The following is a 17,007-nucleotide window of genomic DNA, read 5'->3' as shown; positions in this document are numbered from 1 at the left end:
ACAGGTCCAGACAACTTTATTACCATTACACTCCTGCATTTCATCAATGGTTACTGGCAATTCAGAACTTAACTTTAGGAACCACACTCTTCCAACTCAACAGTGAAGAATGCTACTTTAGTCATAGGTGATCAATTCTGGTTTGACTGATTTTGCTTATCAAAAAGGAGTTCCGAATAATCAAGTATTTTAAATTTTGCTATAAGAATTATATAATTCTACAAGTTTTTCCAGAAAATCAAATCCAGTATACCTACTTTTAATATGGTTCACAATCTCACTTAAAGCTCAACTAATAAATGTACCATATAGTTCGATAGCAAAGCTATTGACTCAGGAATATGGGAAGCGCCATTATACATCTCAGTTGGGGACAGCAGAAAGGGTGATGTAACTAGGTAAGAAAACTCAGCTGTACATCAGATCACTTCCACAAAGTTTATGGACTTCAGGCAAGGCTAAGTAGGAATTCACTTTGATGATCTTCTTTATACTTACTGTCCATAGTTACAGACGATAAATGGTAAGATGGCACTTGACATTATATGTATTCTACATGCAAGAATATGGTGTTGGGTAGTAAAGGTGACACAGAAAATTGAAAAGATACTTTTCACAACCTAGACACACAATTTTGATGGCTTGGTTTGGAATGAAAAAAGTACTCTATGTTCACAATCACAATGGAACATCAGAATAAAGAGTCTGTAGTTCTAAAATAAATACAGACAAACTTTCAAGGTAGTGAAAACTTTTTATCATTGTCCAGGTACAATGGAAAAGAAAATTGTATCAATTTATCTATCATACCATGGTCATGGTCTTAGAATTATGAATACTTTAAAAATAAATCTACTCTTAATGATATTTAGGATTTTGAGGTGCTTCAAACCAAATAAACATCTGATCCGAATCCTTAGCAATTCTACAGTTTGTTAATTATTTCAGACCCAAATAAAGTGTTACATAGAAACAAAAATATTCAGACAAAATGCTCGTTAAATCCAACAGTAGTCATCACCAAGTTAATCATAAATCAGGAATAGTCAGTACTTACAACATCAACAGTAAGCAGTGGGTGATCCTGAGCTGAGCTCTAAAGACAATGTTGGAGTATAAAATTCTCCTTCAGCGTCCCTGGGCGGGGCTTGTTGTAGAATTACTCCCCTTTATATAAGATGGTTATCTGAGCCAGTGCGGGGGATAGTCCAGGCCAGAGGCAGAGGCTTTGTTCTGTGGTTGTGATGGCAGGTAACCAATAGCAAACATTCCCCCCCCAGACGCTATCAAGCCATAATTCAGCTTCCCCTTAAACAACACTCTTGAGATTTGGGAACAATATGTTGTAATATTCATCTTGCTTCAATGTACTGGTAAATAGTCAAAGGTTGTCACCAAGGTGATTGCGGAATTTCTTCTTTCATTTGTGCAAGTATTATACCGTTTTTCATAAATTAAATCAATTTCTTTTGGAGTATTGCATTTCTAGATGCCAGCTCAATTAGTATTGGCTCAGAGTTAGTAGATAATGGGCTCAAATCCCATATTTGATTTTAATCTAAGTTGACCTTCTAATATAGGAATGCATATTTGTAGGTGCAGCCTCTCAGGGTTTCCTATTTCATTGGGCACCAAATGTCTTTCAGTACCATTGAAAGAGCAAGATGTTCTCCAGATATCCTGACCAATATTCCTTCTCCAACTAACGATCCAAAAAGGTTGGCGGTCATTCATTCAGTTTAGTGCTGGATGTGGATCTACACATGCAAATTAACTTACTGCATTCATCTGCAACTGAGCTTCAGTGGTAAATAGTTGTGATGCACACTGAGACAGCGTAAAGTATCCAAATAGAAATAGTTTCAATAGACATTTTTTTATTTGGAACATTTCCAACTCTAAAGAAATTCCCTGATTTTAACGCAGCATTAACATTAACAGCTCCCAAATTCCACCCCCATTCCCCCTCCAATATGTATAAATACTGAAATAGACAAACTCTTATTTACAGACACAAATAGTTCACAGGTCAGCCCAAAAGTTAAAGGTCGCTGGCCAAAGCAGACAAATATTTTGGAAAAGGAAAGCAGATAATATTTAAAGGCGCAGTTTTTGCTGCTCTATACCACACCAATCGCCATCCACATCAATCCACCACAGATTACAAAACCACCACTTGGAAGAAGAAATATGTCTTGCATATGTTCCCTCGTGTGACATGTGATTTTGTTGGACCTCAGTGAATCATATCGTGCTTTGTTCTTTAAGTTCAAATCAGTTCTTCACAGTACCCTCCCCCACCCCACAAGCTGTTACAATGGAAGATTATGTATGGAATGGAATCTATTGAAAACAGTGTCTGTGTGAAACAATTCGCTGTGATGTGCTTAAGAATTGCTTCAGAGTTAGGACCATTATTACACATTATACACTTCTGTGTAAAAAATAAAATTCAAATACATGGTAACTCCTTTTCAATATACATGTGTCCCATTGACCTTTATGAAATTCAGTCCAATCACTTGCGAGGCAAAAGCATCGCTATATGACAATGCATATCGGGGCTCTTGTGAACACGGTGGTTACAAGAATGGGACAGATGTTCTGGTAGAGATGCACGATTAATGGAAATGAAAAATCCCAAAGCTGCAGCCTGAGAGTCCTGAATCCTGCTGGCTCTGGCACTGTGGACTCCCAGTAGCTTCCATCTCCAGGAATCTCATCAGAAAAGAAGTGCTAGTCATGGTCTCTCAGGATTAAAATTTCAAAGAAGAAAGCTGAAGGCTGCCCCATGTCAAAACTGAACCCAGTGGGTGCTCTGGGTCACTTGGGTGGTAGCAGGGCTGAGGAACAAGAAAGTTAGAACTATCAGAAGGCATATCATACAAAATGTATTGTTTTAATTCATTTTAAAATGTATTCTTTTATGCAATGTGGTCATTGTTGGCAAAGCCCATTCCTTATTGCCTTTGAATGGAGTGGAATACTAGACCCAGGATAGTTAAGAGTCAACCACATTATTATAGGACTAGGTTTTAAATGACAAGTCATTGCTAGGGTCATGGTCACAAAAATTCCAAATCCGGATTTTATTAAATTAATTTTAAACTTCACCAGCTGCCATGCTGGGATTTGTATCCCTGTCTCCACAGCACTTGCCTGGGACTTTGGATTACTAATGGAGAGACATTGTATGTTACATCGCCATCTCACCTAGCTGCCTTCATTTAGACAAACATTATGACACAGTTATTATGTACAGCGATCCCATGTTTAGCATATTTAATGTATTCCCAGAAAACAACATGCCAAATTAAAATAAATTTCCTATAAGAAAACGTGTAAGAAGGATAGACTATATTCATAACCTGTAACTTTTGCATTAACGAGCTGTATGAATCTAGCTTTTGGACACAGGCATCTACTGTCTGTACATCAACAGTGGAGTGTGGGAAATAGCAGAGAAGTTACTAGTGCTCAGTCTCTACTTCATTCCTAACAACATGCTACTGACTAATGGCACCAGGCACATAGAAGGTGAGGAGTGAACACCATGCATGACATCCTGGATCACTACCGAGTCCAGAATGCTGCCATCATAACCAGCTGTTAGCCAACAGGATCCTGAGAAAACACTAAGCATTGAATGGAGTTACTGCTGGGAGAGTCCAGAGTGGCTGCAAGCAAACAGCCCAAGCTGAAAGAGGAAAGATTCCATTCCAAGTGGGAGAGGGTTGGCATCAGTTCCTACCTCATCAGAAAAGCTGGGAAATCACTCCCATTCCACAATATGAGACTGGCTATCTGCCTCTCTCTCCCATCAGCACAGCCTATGGTTGAGTCATTTCTCAGTCGAGGAAGATGAAATATCTCATTGCCCCACTAAGAAAGATGGGAACATAGACGAACAATTCGTTCAGTCCTTGAGCCTTTTCCACCATGTTAAACAAAATTGAGGTCCTAGCTAGCACCGCTATTCGCAAAAGTTTGCTTGTTTGAAAACTCCTCTAAATTGGAAAAAAAAACACAGAATAATAAATCACTGATTTGTTTTGAACCAGTTTACTTACACTTAAGACAAGTTTAAAGTGGATTTAGCACAAACCTGGTTGCTGCTGCAAAGTCTCCCCACAAATCAGTTGTGGCAGTATGAGAAGCCAAAGCAGGAGATGGTTGTGGGGCAAAGCCTCTCAGTAATTCTGTAAATAATGTAAATGAACACAAATACAAATGAAACCAATAGGAATTACCCAAAACTAAACAAATCAATTAATCAATAAAAACTGAATTCAGAGGCAGTACACACAAGTTTATGAATGTACCCAGCAAGCATATATAATATGGAATCAATCCACAAGACAGTGGTAAAAACGAAACAGATAACAAATTGGATACTTGCAATACAACTGATCTCACTGTCTGAATATAACATCTCGACAATACTATCACATACTGTAATGCATCTGTGGAAGTTTCACTGCTAAGACAGAACTGTGCTTAAACTGGTTTACTCCATTAAAGTTACTGTTCAAGCTATCACTTCAAGGAAGTGGTCTTAATAGGCAAACCCAAGCAGCTTATCAACTCAGAGATCAATTATGGCCACTCAGATTATATTGCTAAATTAAAGTAGCTCAGCATAAAATAACTATTTCTCCCCTTTCAGCTTCTTACACCCAGAGAGAAATGAGTATCAGTATCAGTCAATGATACATGTTAACAAGACCATAGTGAGGCTTGAATTTTCCTTAAGTACTCTACCTGTAGAAGATGACTGCATAGGCTGTTGCGTCATGCCTTGTGACCCTGGTGGTGGCAGCAGGATTGGAGTTTTAGTCCCTGGTGGTGGTGGAAGTAAGCCTATTCCAGTACCTGTTAGACGAGGCTTAGTCGATGAGTTCTCCTTTTTCCGTACATTCTGAAAATTAAAATGGGTTGTAAATGGTTTTGACTGAACTAAAATAACAAATCACAACAACCTGGATTGTGACAAATTCCAATTTTTTTCTGTTCACCTTGTATAAAAGTTCTGGCTTAAACTGTAGTATTGTTCTGCAGTTCATAGAATCCCTATAGCGCAGAAAGAGGCCATTTGGCCCATCAAAATTGCAACAACCCTCTGAAGAGCATTCCACCCCGTAACCCCACATTAACTCTGACTAATCCACCAAGCCTACACCATCTCCACAAATTATTTTTAACATGCGATCCCTAAACTCGTCTTTCATAGCCTTCTATTTCTGTACCTTTTCTCTTATTACTTTAAGCCACTTTGGAACGTCTTTTCTTCTGCCTGACCATTTTGGATACTGCTAAACAGCACTACTACTGCTGCTGCTACTACTACAATGCTTCTCTCTGAATGACATTTTTCTCTGAAAGCAACTCTCACAGCTGTCTCCCAAATCATAGGATGTATCATTGCTAAGCAATAAAATCAATTTCTTTCCTCTCTTCTACCCTTGCGTTGAACTTCTCACCTTAAAAGGTATTAAAGACCTCATTTAGATGCATATAACAAAATGTCAGAAACATGCACCACTCTCAGAAATTAAAAATGAAATTAAAATTATATCCTCCTTAACTCTGCTTTCTCTCCACAGATGCTGCAAGACCTGTTGAGCTTTTCCAGCAATTTCTGTTTTTGTTTCTGATTCCCAGCAGTTCTTTGGAGTTATTTTTTTCTATATCCTTCCTTTCTGGGGACACATGATATAGAAATAAATATCAAACTTAAAGTTATACATGGTTTTGTCCACTTTGGAACCCAAGTTTCAGAATAAAAAGAACAGTATGGTAATATAATCACTAAGCTTTATCACAGTGTGAATAAGCTTCTTCCTGCATCCAATTTAAATGTATTTCCAGTAGCCGATATCTTTGCCCTTTGTCACATAATCTGGTCTTATTTTAAATAATAGATGCAGGATTATTTAAATATTAAAGTATTCTGTGCCTCACCCCAATATTTAGCTTGATGGTCTGTCCCTCTTTAAATCCTAAGTCCAATTTAGGTCCGGAGTCTGGGTTCTGAGCTTGTTTGGCAAGTTCACTCTGCTGCTTAACCCATCTGCAAAACAAAGAAAATGCAGCCTGATGCTTGAGAATAGATGAAGCTTTGTAAACCACAACTTAGAACAAAAATTATATCTTAATTTAAAATAAGCAAAATCGTAGTCTGAAAGTTTATCTTGCTGCAGCTATGATTTGGTTCATACTGACTAATTCCAGGGTGCTCAAATGTCAGTTTTACAAAGACCTGCAAGACTCCAAATTGGAGCTTTGATAATGTTGCCAAGTTTCTGTCACTACAGGTTGCAAGGTAGAAATATAATCTCTTGCGAGTCATTAAGATATTTACTCCATGTACTTTCAACAGGTCTTTTGCAAATTTTGATTTCATGTTTAATTCGTCTATTCTGAAGTCTTCAATCAAAATGTGTCAGTACTGAAATTTCAAGCAACTTACTTGAAGTGATCCTGCAGACCGACATTAAAATCAAAGGCATCTCCCCTGTCAACAAATCCAATGCCAATGAATGCACGCCGCCCTGAAAAATGTAATGGGTTTTCTCAAGTGATATAATTTCTCAAGTAATCAAATTTCACACTTTACATGCCCTTATTCCAGCCAGTTTATAGTAGTCTTATCAATGTAATATTAGCGACAATCTTTAAGTATCACTCACAGAAACTAGAGTCAGCCATTCAACCCCATCAAGCTGATGTACACGTGAACTTAATTTACCTGGGTTTGCTCCAAATGATGATGTTCTTTTATTATTTCATTTGCCAGATAAAAATGTCTACACACTGACTCTATTTAATTCCTCTAACATTTTAAATATTTTGTTAAGATCAGCCTGAACTATATGAACTTGCTTAAACAAATCTTGCTGTATTTGTGAGATCACCAATGCTAAAAAACGGAACAAAATGTACACAATCTGACAGCAATTGGTCTTGATGCCCCAGGTAGGGGAAGTTAAAAACAGCCCCTGTATAAAGGTCAGTTTGTCATTCATTGATATGTTAGGCAAAGGAGGGAAATGTGTGCAATGATCTTGTTTCCATCCTCTATCCCCTATTATTGAACTCAATGATATGTAGCAACAATTTTTAAAAATTAGAACCTCTATTTCAACCTACAACGTAGTGTAAAATTGGCATGAATGCATTATTTTCTTTTGTGTCTTTTGAAGGTTGTGGGTTGTGCGCATCGCACTCCAGGTTTTGAGCATGTTATCTTGGCTGAGTAGGAATGGAGTGTTGTAGGCACTGCCTTTAAGGTGATATATAATTTGAGGGTTTTTTGTTTCCTGTTGAGGGGCATGAAAGTACTGAAAGAGGTGTAGAAAGCTCTGTTGCTGTCCTTGTCATAAGAACCAAAATAGCTTTCAGTTCTTTGAGCTTGCTTCAATGAGATCATAACTAATATGATGAGTATGGTCTCAAACCCACATTCCTGCCTGGCTCACTAACACCTAACTCCTTTATTTATCAAAAATCTATATAACTCTGTCTCAAAGAAATGCAATGAACCATCATCCACTGCTTTCTGGGAAAGGGAATTTCACATAATAATGATCCCAAGACAAAAAAAGCTCTGATCTTCATTTTAAAACTGAGAAGTCTCATTTTTAAACTTTGCACCCTAGCTCTAGTCTTGCCAACAAGAAGTCAACCATCAGACGAACTGATCTTGTTGGTCAAAGGATCGATCCATGGACACAAAAGTTACCATCTTCATATACAAATAGAAATGCTCCCCTGAGCTGTGCAAGCTTGCAACAATTGGGAAAGAAGGTGGAGGGACAGGTAATGTTGAGAAAGCAGGGAGGCTATGGATGCAGAGAAACTGGTGTGAGAGACTAGGACCCAGGGCACAACTCAGAGTGAAGGCACAACTCTTTACAACTGAGATGAGGAGCGATGTTTTCAGCCAGAGTGTGGTGAATCTGTGGAACTCATTGTGACGGAAGATCACGGAGGTCACGTCATTGATTACCTTTAAGACAGTGATAGATAGGTTGAAAATATTATTTGATTAATAAAGGAATGAAAGGTTACAGGAGAATACAGGAAAATGGGGTTGAGAAGTATATCAGCCATGATCAAAATGCAGACCAGACTCGATCGGCCAAATGGTTTGATTTTGCTTCTACATCTTATGGGTTTATAGTAACATATAGGGGGAAAACTGGCACAAACTCCCTTTAACAAGTGTCTCTTTAAAATGCAGGTTTTTGAAACTATGTGGCAACTTTACCAGCATAATAAACAAGATGGACAAAGGGGAGGGTTTTTAAATGCCCTGGGAAATATTATTACATTAAATGCATTACATAAATACAAGTTGTTATTTTTGGAATTGGATGGAACATTGGTGCAAAACCAGGAAAGATAGCAATTTATTTTATGTGAAACATTTAGGCATATTCTAAACTATTCCATAAGGCATGATTATAAATAAAAGTTCATTCTTTCACATTTGGTCTCTTTCTCGTTTATTATGGGATTTCCCAGTTGTAGCCGCAGATCACAGTGAGGGTTATATTGTCATAAGGGAACCTAGAACTGCAAACTAATCTGCATGCAGCTGAAGGTGTTGTGAATCACCTCAAGTAACCAAAGCCACAGAATCCAGCAAAACCACACACAAGTTCAGTTACCCTGCAGGCAAAATATTGCAAACTTCTACGTCCTTCAGTGCATTATGTAACGCTAAAGAGCAATGAGCTTCCGACACTAGAATTTAATAAAATCCCAAGAAGGAATTACCATTTCCATCTTCGATGCGAATGACAAAGTATCTGCTTGAATCAACAACGCTCTCCACTGCAATTCCTGGAAATTGGTCCACTGGGGATTGTGCAAACAACTCTCCTGAAGAGAAAAATAACAAGCAGCAAACAATACTGGGTTAAATACCATTCCCTTTAGCATTTCATACCTCTCAAACACACCAATTATCAAGAAAAACATTCAATACGGAAAAATTACTTTCCACACGTACGTTTTGTTGGACCAGCTAGCTGTAATAAATGCATTTTAGTGTCAGGAATGTGAGCACAATAATTTCATTTGATAATATTGTGGGATAAGAATTACAAAAGAAAATATGACGTTCCCTTGCAATAGGTTAAAATCATGGTGGCAACTAGCAGTATTGAGCTTAGCTTCCCAAATGCAATGTGAACAGGGATGCCCATTTGAGGTGAACAGTGTGTACATTATTTTTTGGAACTTTGGGAGGAATCTTTCAGCAGACATTTTGAAGCAAGTAACAAGGTGATACAGAGAGACTGGTCAAATGTGCTAAACATTGGCAAACAGAATTTAATCCTGAAAAGTGAGAGTTAATGCATTTTGGGAGGATAAACAAGGCAAGGGACGACATATTGAATGGTAGGACTCTAGGAAGTACAGAGTATCAGAGGGACCTTGGTGTGAATGTCCACAGATCCTTGAAGGCAGAAAGAGGAGGAGATAAGTTGGTTAAGGCAACATGTGGGATATCACTATTATTCAAGGCATTGAATACAAGAGCAAGGAGATTATGGCGGATCTATATACAACATTAATTAGGCCACAGATGGAGTACTGTGTGCAGTTCTGGTTGTAGCACGATAGGATGTGATTGAACTAGAGAGATAGCTGAGAAGACTCACTAGGATTCTGCCTGGGCTGTGAAGAGGGGCATGGCAAGCTGGTGCTGGTTTCCTGAGAGCAGAGAAAGCTGACAGGATACGATTGAGGCATTTTATAAGGGACAGATGGGGAGGAACATTTCCCTTAGTAGAGGGATCAGTAACCAGAGGGTAACATTTTAAGGCAATGAGGAGATAGAGGCAATTTGAAGATCTTGCTTTTTTGCCCAGAGGGTAGTAAAAACCTGGAAATCACTGCCTAAAAGGATGACAGAGACAGGAAAAATCAAAACGTTTAAGAGGTATTTAAATAAGTTGTTGAAATGCCATAGCATACAAATGCTGGAAAATGGGATTCGAATAGATGGACGCTTGATGACTGGAATGGATACAATTGACCAAAGGGTATTTTTCCATGCTGTAAAATCTCTATGACTTTCTAAACATGTTGTCTGAACTGAAAACTGATTATCTCACAAGCATATTGAATATTTAATTTCCAGAAAATACCTGAAACCTTGTCTTCCAATTTAATGTAAGCAATATTTCCTTTTGCTGTTATCCGGAGTCTCCCAGTCCAATCAGGTTGATCCAACTTCCAATCTGCAGCTCTGAGCAGGAAAAGGGAACATCTTTACAATGATGCTTCTTGAAAACAAAAAAATCCTCTGGTCAGACACATCAGTGCTGCTGTGTACTCCAAGAGTCATAGAGATGTACAGCATGGAAACAGACAGGTCCAACTTGTCCACGCTGACCAGATTATCCAACCCGATCTAGTCTCACCTGCTAGCATCTAGCCCGTATTGCACCCGGCCCGTATCCCTCCAAACCCTTCCTATTAATATACCCATCCAGATGCCTTTTAAATGCTGCAAATGTACAAGCCTCCACCACTTCTTCTGGCAACTCATTCCATACATGTACCACCCTCTGTGTGAACACGTTGTCCCTTAGGTCTTTTATATCTTTCCCCCCTCACCCTAAACCTATGCCCTCTAGTTCTGGACTCCTCCACCCCAGGGAAAAAAAACGGTGTCTATTCATCCTATCAATGCCCCTCATGATTTTATAAACCTTTATAAGGTCACCCCTCAGCCTCCGATGCTCCAGGGAAAACAGCCCCAGCCTGTTCAACCTCTCCCTATAGCTCAAATTCTCCAACCCTGGCAACATCCTTGTAAATCTTTTCTGAACACTTTCAAGTTTCACATCTTTCCAAGAGGAAGACAACCAGAATTGCACACAATATTCCAACAGTGGCCTAACCAATGCCCTGTACAGCTGCAACATGACCTCCCAATTCCTATACTCAATACTCTGACCGATAAAGAAAAGCATACCTAATGCCTTCCTCACTATCCTATCTACCTGTGACTCCACTTTCAAGGAGCAATGAACCTGCACTCCAAGGTCTCTTTGCTCAGCAACATTCCCTAGGACCTTACCATTAAGTGCATAAGTCCTGTCAAGATTTGCTTTCCCAAAATGCAGCACCTCATACTTATCTGAATTAAACTCCATCTGCCACTTCTCAGCCCATTGGCCTCTCCCAAAATGTAATCTGAGGTAACCTTCTTTGTTGTCCACTACACCTCCAATTTTGGTGTCATCTGCAAACTTACTAACTGTACTTCTTATGCTCACATCCAAATCATTTATATAAATGATGAAAAGTAGTGGACCCAGCACCGATCCTTGTGGCACTCCACTGCTCACTGGCCTCCAGTCTGAAACGCAACCCACCACCACCCTTTGTCTTCTACCTTTGAGCCAGTTCTGTATCCAAATGGCTAGTCCTCCCTGCATTCCATGAGATCTAACCTTGCTAATCAGTCTCCCATGTGGAACCTTGTTGAATGCCTTACTGAAGTCCATACAGATCATATCTACCGCTCTGCCCTCATCAGTCCTCTTTGTTACTTCTTCAAAAAACACAATCAAGTTTGTGAGACACGATTTCCCATGCACAAAGCCATGTCGACTATCCCTAATCAGTCCTTGCCTTTCCAAATACACATATATCCTGTCCCTCAGGATCCCCTCCAACAACTTGCCCACCATCGACGTCAGGCTCACTGGTCTATAGTTCCCAGGCTTGTCCTTACCACCTTTTTTAAACACTGGCACCACGTTAGCCAAGCTCCAGTCTTCCAGCACCTCACCTGTGACTATTGATGATACAAATATCTCAGCAAGAGGCCCAGCAATCACTTTCCTAGCTTCCCACAAAGTTCTAGGGTACACTTGATCAGGTCCTGGGAATTTATCCACTTTTATGCGTCTCAAGATATCTAGCACTTCCTCCTCTGTAATGTAAACATTTTTCAAGATGTCAACATCTATTCCCCTACATTCTTTATCTCCATGTCCTTCTCTACAGTAAATACTGATGCAAATTACTCATTTAGTATCTCCCCCATTTTCTACAGCTCCACACAAAGGCCGCCTTGCTGATCTTTGAGGGGCCCTTTTCCGTCGCTAGTTATTCTTTTGTCTTTAATGTATTTGTAAAAACCCTTTAGATTCTTAACTCTAATTGCCAAAGCTATCTCATGTCCCCTTTTTGCCCTCCTAATTTCTCTCAAGTATACTCCTACTGCTTTTATACTCTTCTAAGGATTCACTCGATCTATCCTGTCTATACCTGACATATGCTTCCTTCTGTTTCTTAACCAAACCCACAATTTCTTTGGTCATCCGGCATTCCCTATAGCTACCAGCCTTCCCTTTCACTCTAACATGAGTATACTTTCTCTGGACTCTCGTTATCTCATTTTTGAAGGCTTCCCATTTTCCAGCCATCCCATTACCTGTGAACATCTGCCCCCAATCAGCTTTTGAAAGTTTTTGCCTAATACTATCAATATTGGCCTTTCTCCAATTTAGAACTTAAACTTTTAGATCTGGTCTATCCTTTTCCATCACTATTTTAAAACGGATAGAATTATGGTCGCTGACCCCAAAGTGCTCCCCCACTGACACCTCAGTCTTATGCTCTGCCTTATGTCCCAAAAGTAGGTCAAGTTTTGCACCTTCTCTAGTAGAACATCCACATAGAAAATTTTCTGATTCAGTATCGCTGACCCCAATGATATTTGGCAACAAACATAGTCAGCTCGTTAAACTTTGCATTCAAGCACACGTAGATACTTATCTCTTGACATATGAAGTATCTTGGAGCAATATAATGTTAATTACTGAGTCATATTCGAATAACAAGCCATCAACTGAGGCCAGTATTTTCAGCACTAGTCAGGGTGAACTTTGGCTGGTGAAGTTTATTTTCCAGTTAGTAATAAAATTGATACAATAACATTCTCCCACTATATCACTTGGAAACTAACAAATTATCAGATTGGCCAAGATATAATTTTGTGCATGGAAATACAGCTAGATAGACTTTTTTCTGAAAATAACAGAACCTCTATATTATAAAGAATATAGATGATTACCAGCAAAAATGTAGTTTTCATTACAATATTTGTTTAAACTTAAATTCGAATACTGGATAATCAACACTCAGAGCAAAGCATAGGAAAATTTGGAACTTTCCAATGTTACCATACTCTCAAATCACATACTAATGATTTGGTCAGCTCAACTTTCCTAGAGACTTTCCTTGCTTCTTTGTTGGACACCATTCACAAGCCTTGACAAACCTCCACAATCTCAGGGAACAAGTCATTATTCAGATATAACTCCAAACAGCATTGGCAGTTTATTCCAATGTTGGAAACAATAAGCCAATTTTTTTGCGATGCCATGCTCTAATTTCATTGTCATTAACAATTCACTGCCATTAGCAATGAGACATCCTTCCCTGCTTTAACTCTTCTTTAGACCAGGGATGTCACATTGCTGTCTTGGCTCTGATCCAATCAGATTGAGGCATGTGACTAGTATTTGGTTTAAATTCTTCTGAAATGTGAATAGTAGAATTTGAAAAATTCCCAACTTCCTCCTCAGCTATGGCTGCCCCTCTGAACAATACAGTTCGGGTAAATTACTTGGAACGTGTGGGTTTGTGTACTTCAGTTACTGAAAACAAGGATGGAAATACGAGAAAGTTAGGCAGTATGCCAAGTCGATTAATTTTCAGGAGCATGAACTGTCTAACAATTCAATTGTTTATGGTACTTCTATCTGTACTCAGTTTCATATTCTGTATGCAAAATCGTGAAAAAGTTAAAAAAAAATTAAAAACCACAATACAATCACCTGCAGAGACAAACAGGATATAATGAAACATGACTCAAGAACATCCTAACAGCTGCTTTGCATTTCTCTTCCTCATTCCGCTGTTAAGAATACAGAAAGTTCACTTTCAAAATGGTCACAGATCCGAAAAATACAAGAAAGAAGCAAACAGCCCTGGGTGAATTCACAATTCTCAAAGAAAATGCATGAAGCTATTTCGCAAAAAGGTGAAATTCTACTGTTTATCTTGTTGTTCATATTTCAGCTTTGGCCATGTAAGTAACACACTCATTCCTGAGTCAGAAAGTTGGGGGTTCAAGTCCCATTCCAGAGTTGCAGTCAAGGAGAAGTCTATACTATGGTACCATTTTGTCACTTTAATCCCACCCGAGTTCATCATCAAAATTCTAAGGAAGCTCACTGATGTCTTCTGGGACAAGGGGAGCATTTGATTTCTGCTGGGGCTCTCGTTTCTCGTAGTAGATAGTTCAGGTGCTGGTGCTTCCACATCCAGATTATAACTCTGCTTTCAGACCCTGAAGAAACACCTCAAAATGAAAAAGCCTTTCAATAATATGGGCCAGAAATGATCTTCTTTGGTTAGATACATGAACAGAGCTATGATTAGTAGTCTGTATAATCCAAGTTGCAAGATGTACACACAGACCAATGATTTTCCTATCTTTTACCAAATTGTATCAGAGACTGGAACAGAATTACCTCTAGCTGGAGCTTTCCTCTGTCCAAGATTAAGGCTGGATTAGCAGTACAGCCAATTGTGTGTAACCGGATTGGGCAACACGCAAGTATAAGCAGGGAGCCCAAGTGCAAGATAACTAGTGTTGGGAGAGCTGGTAGTGGACTGAAATGACATTTATGTCAACAAAGCAACAATCGACATCCAGGTGTTGAACCAGAATAGTGCCAAAGTCTCAAATGTTGAAAGTCAGTCCATCTTGATTCCATTAGATGCGTGATTCAGTATGGAGAGATCCTGCATGAGCCTCAAACCTTCCTCAGGCACCCACTCCTTTCATCTTGACTAAGGTCATTAAAATAATTACATGCTATTCCACAGGAAATTTGTTCCATAGCCTGCACTTGCACACTCTCCACTCCCTCACCTTCATCCTGGCATGTTTCCAACAGAGGCTGCTCTATAGGACTTTTCATAAAGGATAAAGTGTAATGCATTAAATGGAGTAGAATGCAATCATTTGTTTAAAATATTTTAAGGTTTCCAGGTACTTATCTGACTTTTGAAGTCTGGAAGAATCCCATGTGTATAATCCAGTTTGATGCCCTCCATTGGGATTGTTTCTTATCCTTTCATTATACCTCAATCCCAATCTGTCTAACCTTGGTTGTTCTGTAGAATGGATGAGTAAAAGAAAACACTCCAAAACCTTAAAAATCTGGACTGATATTCCAATGTGGCACCAACGAGATGTTGCACTATTGAAGGTACTTTTATTTGTATGGTTGCACCGCGAAAATATTCCATTGGCAATTAAATTTTATGGGAAGCTTGGAGGACAGTAAGGCATTATACAAGTGCAAGTCTTCCTTTTAATATCTGCAACTAATCTAAAACCTATGCCTTGCAAGAGATAGTCCCCTCCACCTGTACACAAACTTTGTCATATCTCTCAGAAGTGCCAAGTTGGTTCAATGCATTGAAATGTTATGCTCTCTAATAATTTTTTTAAAATCCTCCCCTTTCACCATAAGGCACTGATACTTTGAAGATGATCTGCAGGAGGTTGCTCAATTGCTCATCCTTCACGCGAATAGTTGGACAAGTTATTTGACTGGAATGAATTAAAGCCAAGCCTAATCCTGATGCCCAGAGAAAGGCACGATTGAGCTAGGAAGAATATACGGCTACCAGCAGCAGTAACTTTTGGCTGACCCTCCCCATTTTAACATCCCAATTGTAACACATCTACCTCCCACACTGAGTACTAGCAGCTAACAGAGTTGAGAGTCTCCTAAAATCTAGGTCAACATTTACAAGACAGCACTGATTGCCACTCTCGTATGCTTTGGAGTCTAGGACAGCTCACACCAGGCATTTCAAAGCTCAAATAGTGCCGTGGTATGATTTATTGGCGAAGTTCTCCAAACACAATTTCAAAAATGGCACTTCAACAGCCGACAACAAGCCCAATATGGAGAGACTAATCAATTAAAATCAGCTCAATTGGCAGGACATCTTGCTTATATGCCTGACAGCAGACTGCTGAAGCAACTGCTAATCTCAGAATCCAGGATGGCAACACACCTCTAAATAGATAATGAAAATTCTTTAGGGATGCCCTTTAAAAGATTTGCAAAGATGGCGCCAGAGTAGGAGGATTTGAGCTATAGGGAGAGGCTGAATAAGCTGGGGTTGTTTTCCCTGGAGCATTGGAGGCTGAAGGGCAACCTTGTAGAAGTTTATAAAATCATGAGGGGCATGGATAGGATAAATAGACAAGGCATTTTCCCTGGGATGGGGAGTCCATAACTAGAGGACACAGGTTTAGGGTGATAGGGGAAAGATATAAAAGGGACCTAAGGACGACACGGTGGCTCAGTGGTTAGCACTACTGCCTCACTGTGCCAGGGACCTGAGTTCAATTCCCGCCTTCGGTGGCTGTCTGTGTGGAGTTTGCACATTCTCCCCGTGCAAGGGTTTCCTCCAGGTACTCCAGTTTCCTCACACAATCCAAAGATGTACTGGTCAGGTGAATTGGCCATGCGTTAGCTGATAATATTAGGTGCATTAATTAGGGGAATGGGTCTCGTTGGGTTACTCTTTGGAGGGTCAGTGTCGAGTTGTTGGTCTGAAGACCCTATTTCCATACTATAGAGAATCTAATCTAATCAAACTTTATCACACAGAGGGTGGCGCGTGTATGGAATGAGAGGAAGTGGTGGAGGCTGGCACAATTACAACATTTAAAAGGCATCTGGATGAATGTATGAATAGGAAGGGTTTAGAGGGATATGGGCCAAGTGCTGGCAAGTGGGACTAGATTAGTTTAGGATATCCGGTCAGTATGCACAAGTTAGACCAAAGGGTCTGTTTCTGTGCTGTACATCTGACTCTAAACATTCCTGAAGGGGTCAAACATTCCTATTGACTCATGGGATTATCTGGCTTCTAACGGAC

General features: G+C 39.5%; 1 protein-coding gene across 1 annotated transcript in view; it reads right to left on the bottom strand.

Moving 5' to 3' along the window:
- Positions 1-734: 734 nt before the first annotated feature.
- LOC140487102 (adaptin ear-binding coat-associated protein 2-like) overlaps positions 735-17,007 on the bottom strand; it is a 22,282-nt gene continuing 6,009 nt past the window's right edge. Inside the window, exons 2-8 of the mRNA XM_072586582.1 lie at positions 10,161-10,261; positions 8,782-8,886; positions 6,470-6,551; positions 5,962-6,070; positions 4,762-4,918; positions 4,106-4,199; positions 735-2,843 (exon numbers count right to left, since the gene is read on the bottom strand). Coding sequence (XP_072442683.1) covers positions 2,795-2,843; positions 4,106-4,199; positions 4,762-4,918; positions 5,962-6,070; positions 6,470-6,551; positions 8,782-8,886; positions 10,161-10,261 — 697 coding nt within the window. The 3' untranslated portion in view covers positions 735-2,794. The remainder of the gene's footprint in view (positions 2,844-4,105; positions 4,200-4,761; positions 4,919-5,961; positions 6,071-6,469; positions 6,552-8,781; positions 8,887-10,160; positions 10,262-17,007) is intronic.

This window comes from Chiloscyllium punctatum, chromosome 16 (genome assembly GCF_047496795.1).
Source record: "Chiloscyllium punctatum isolate Juve2018m chromosome 16, sChiPun1.3, whole genome shotgun sequence".
NCBI lineage: Eukaryota > Metazoa > Chordata > Chondrichthyes > Orectolobiformes > Hemiscylliidae > Chiloscyllium > Chiloscyllium punctatum.
The sequence above is the reverse complement of the archived record's forward strand: the minus strand, read 5'-3'. Positions and strand labels throughout refer to the sequence as shown.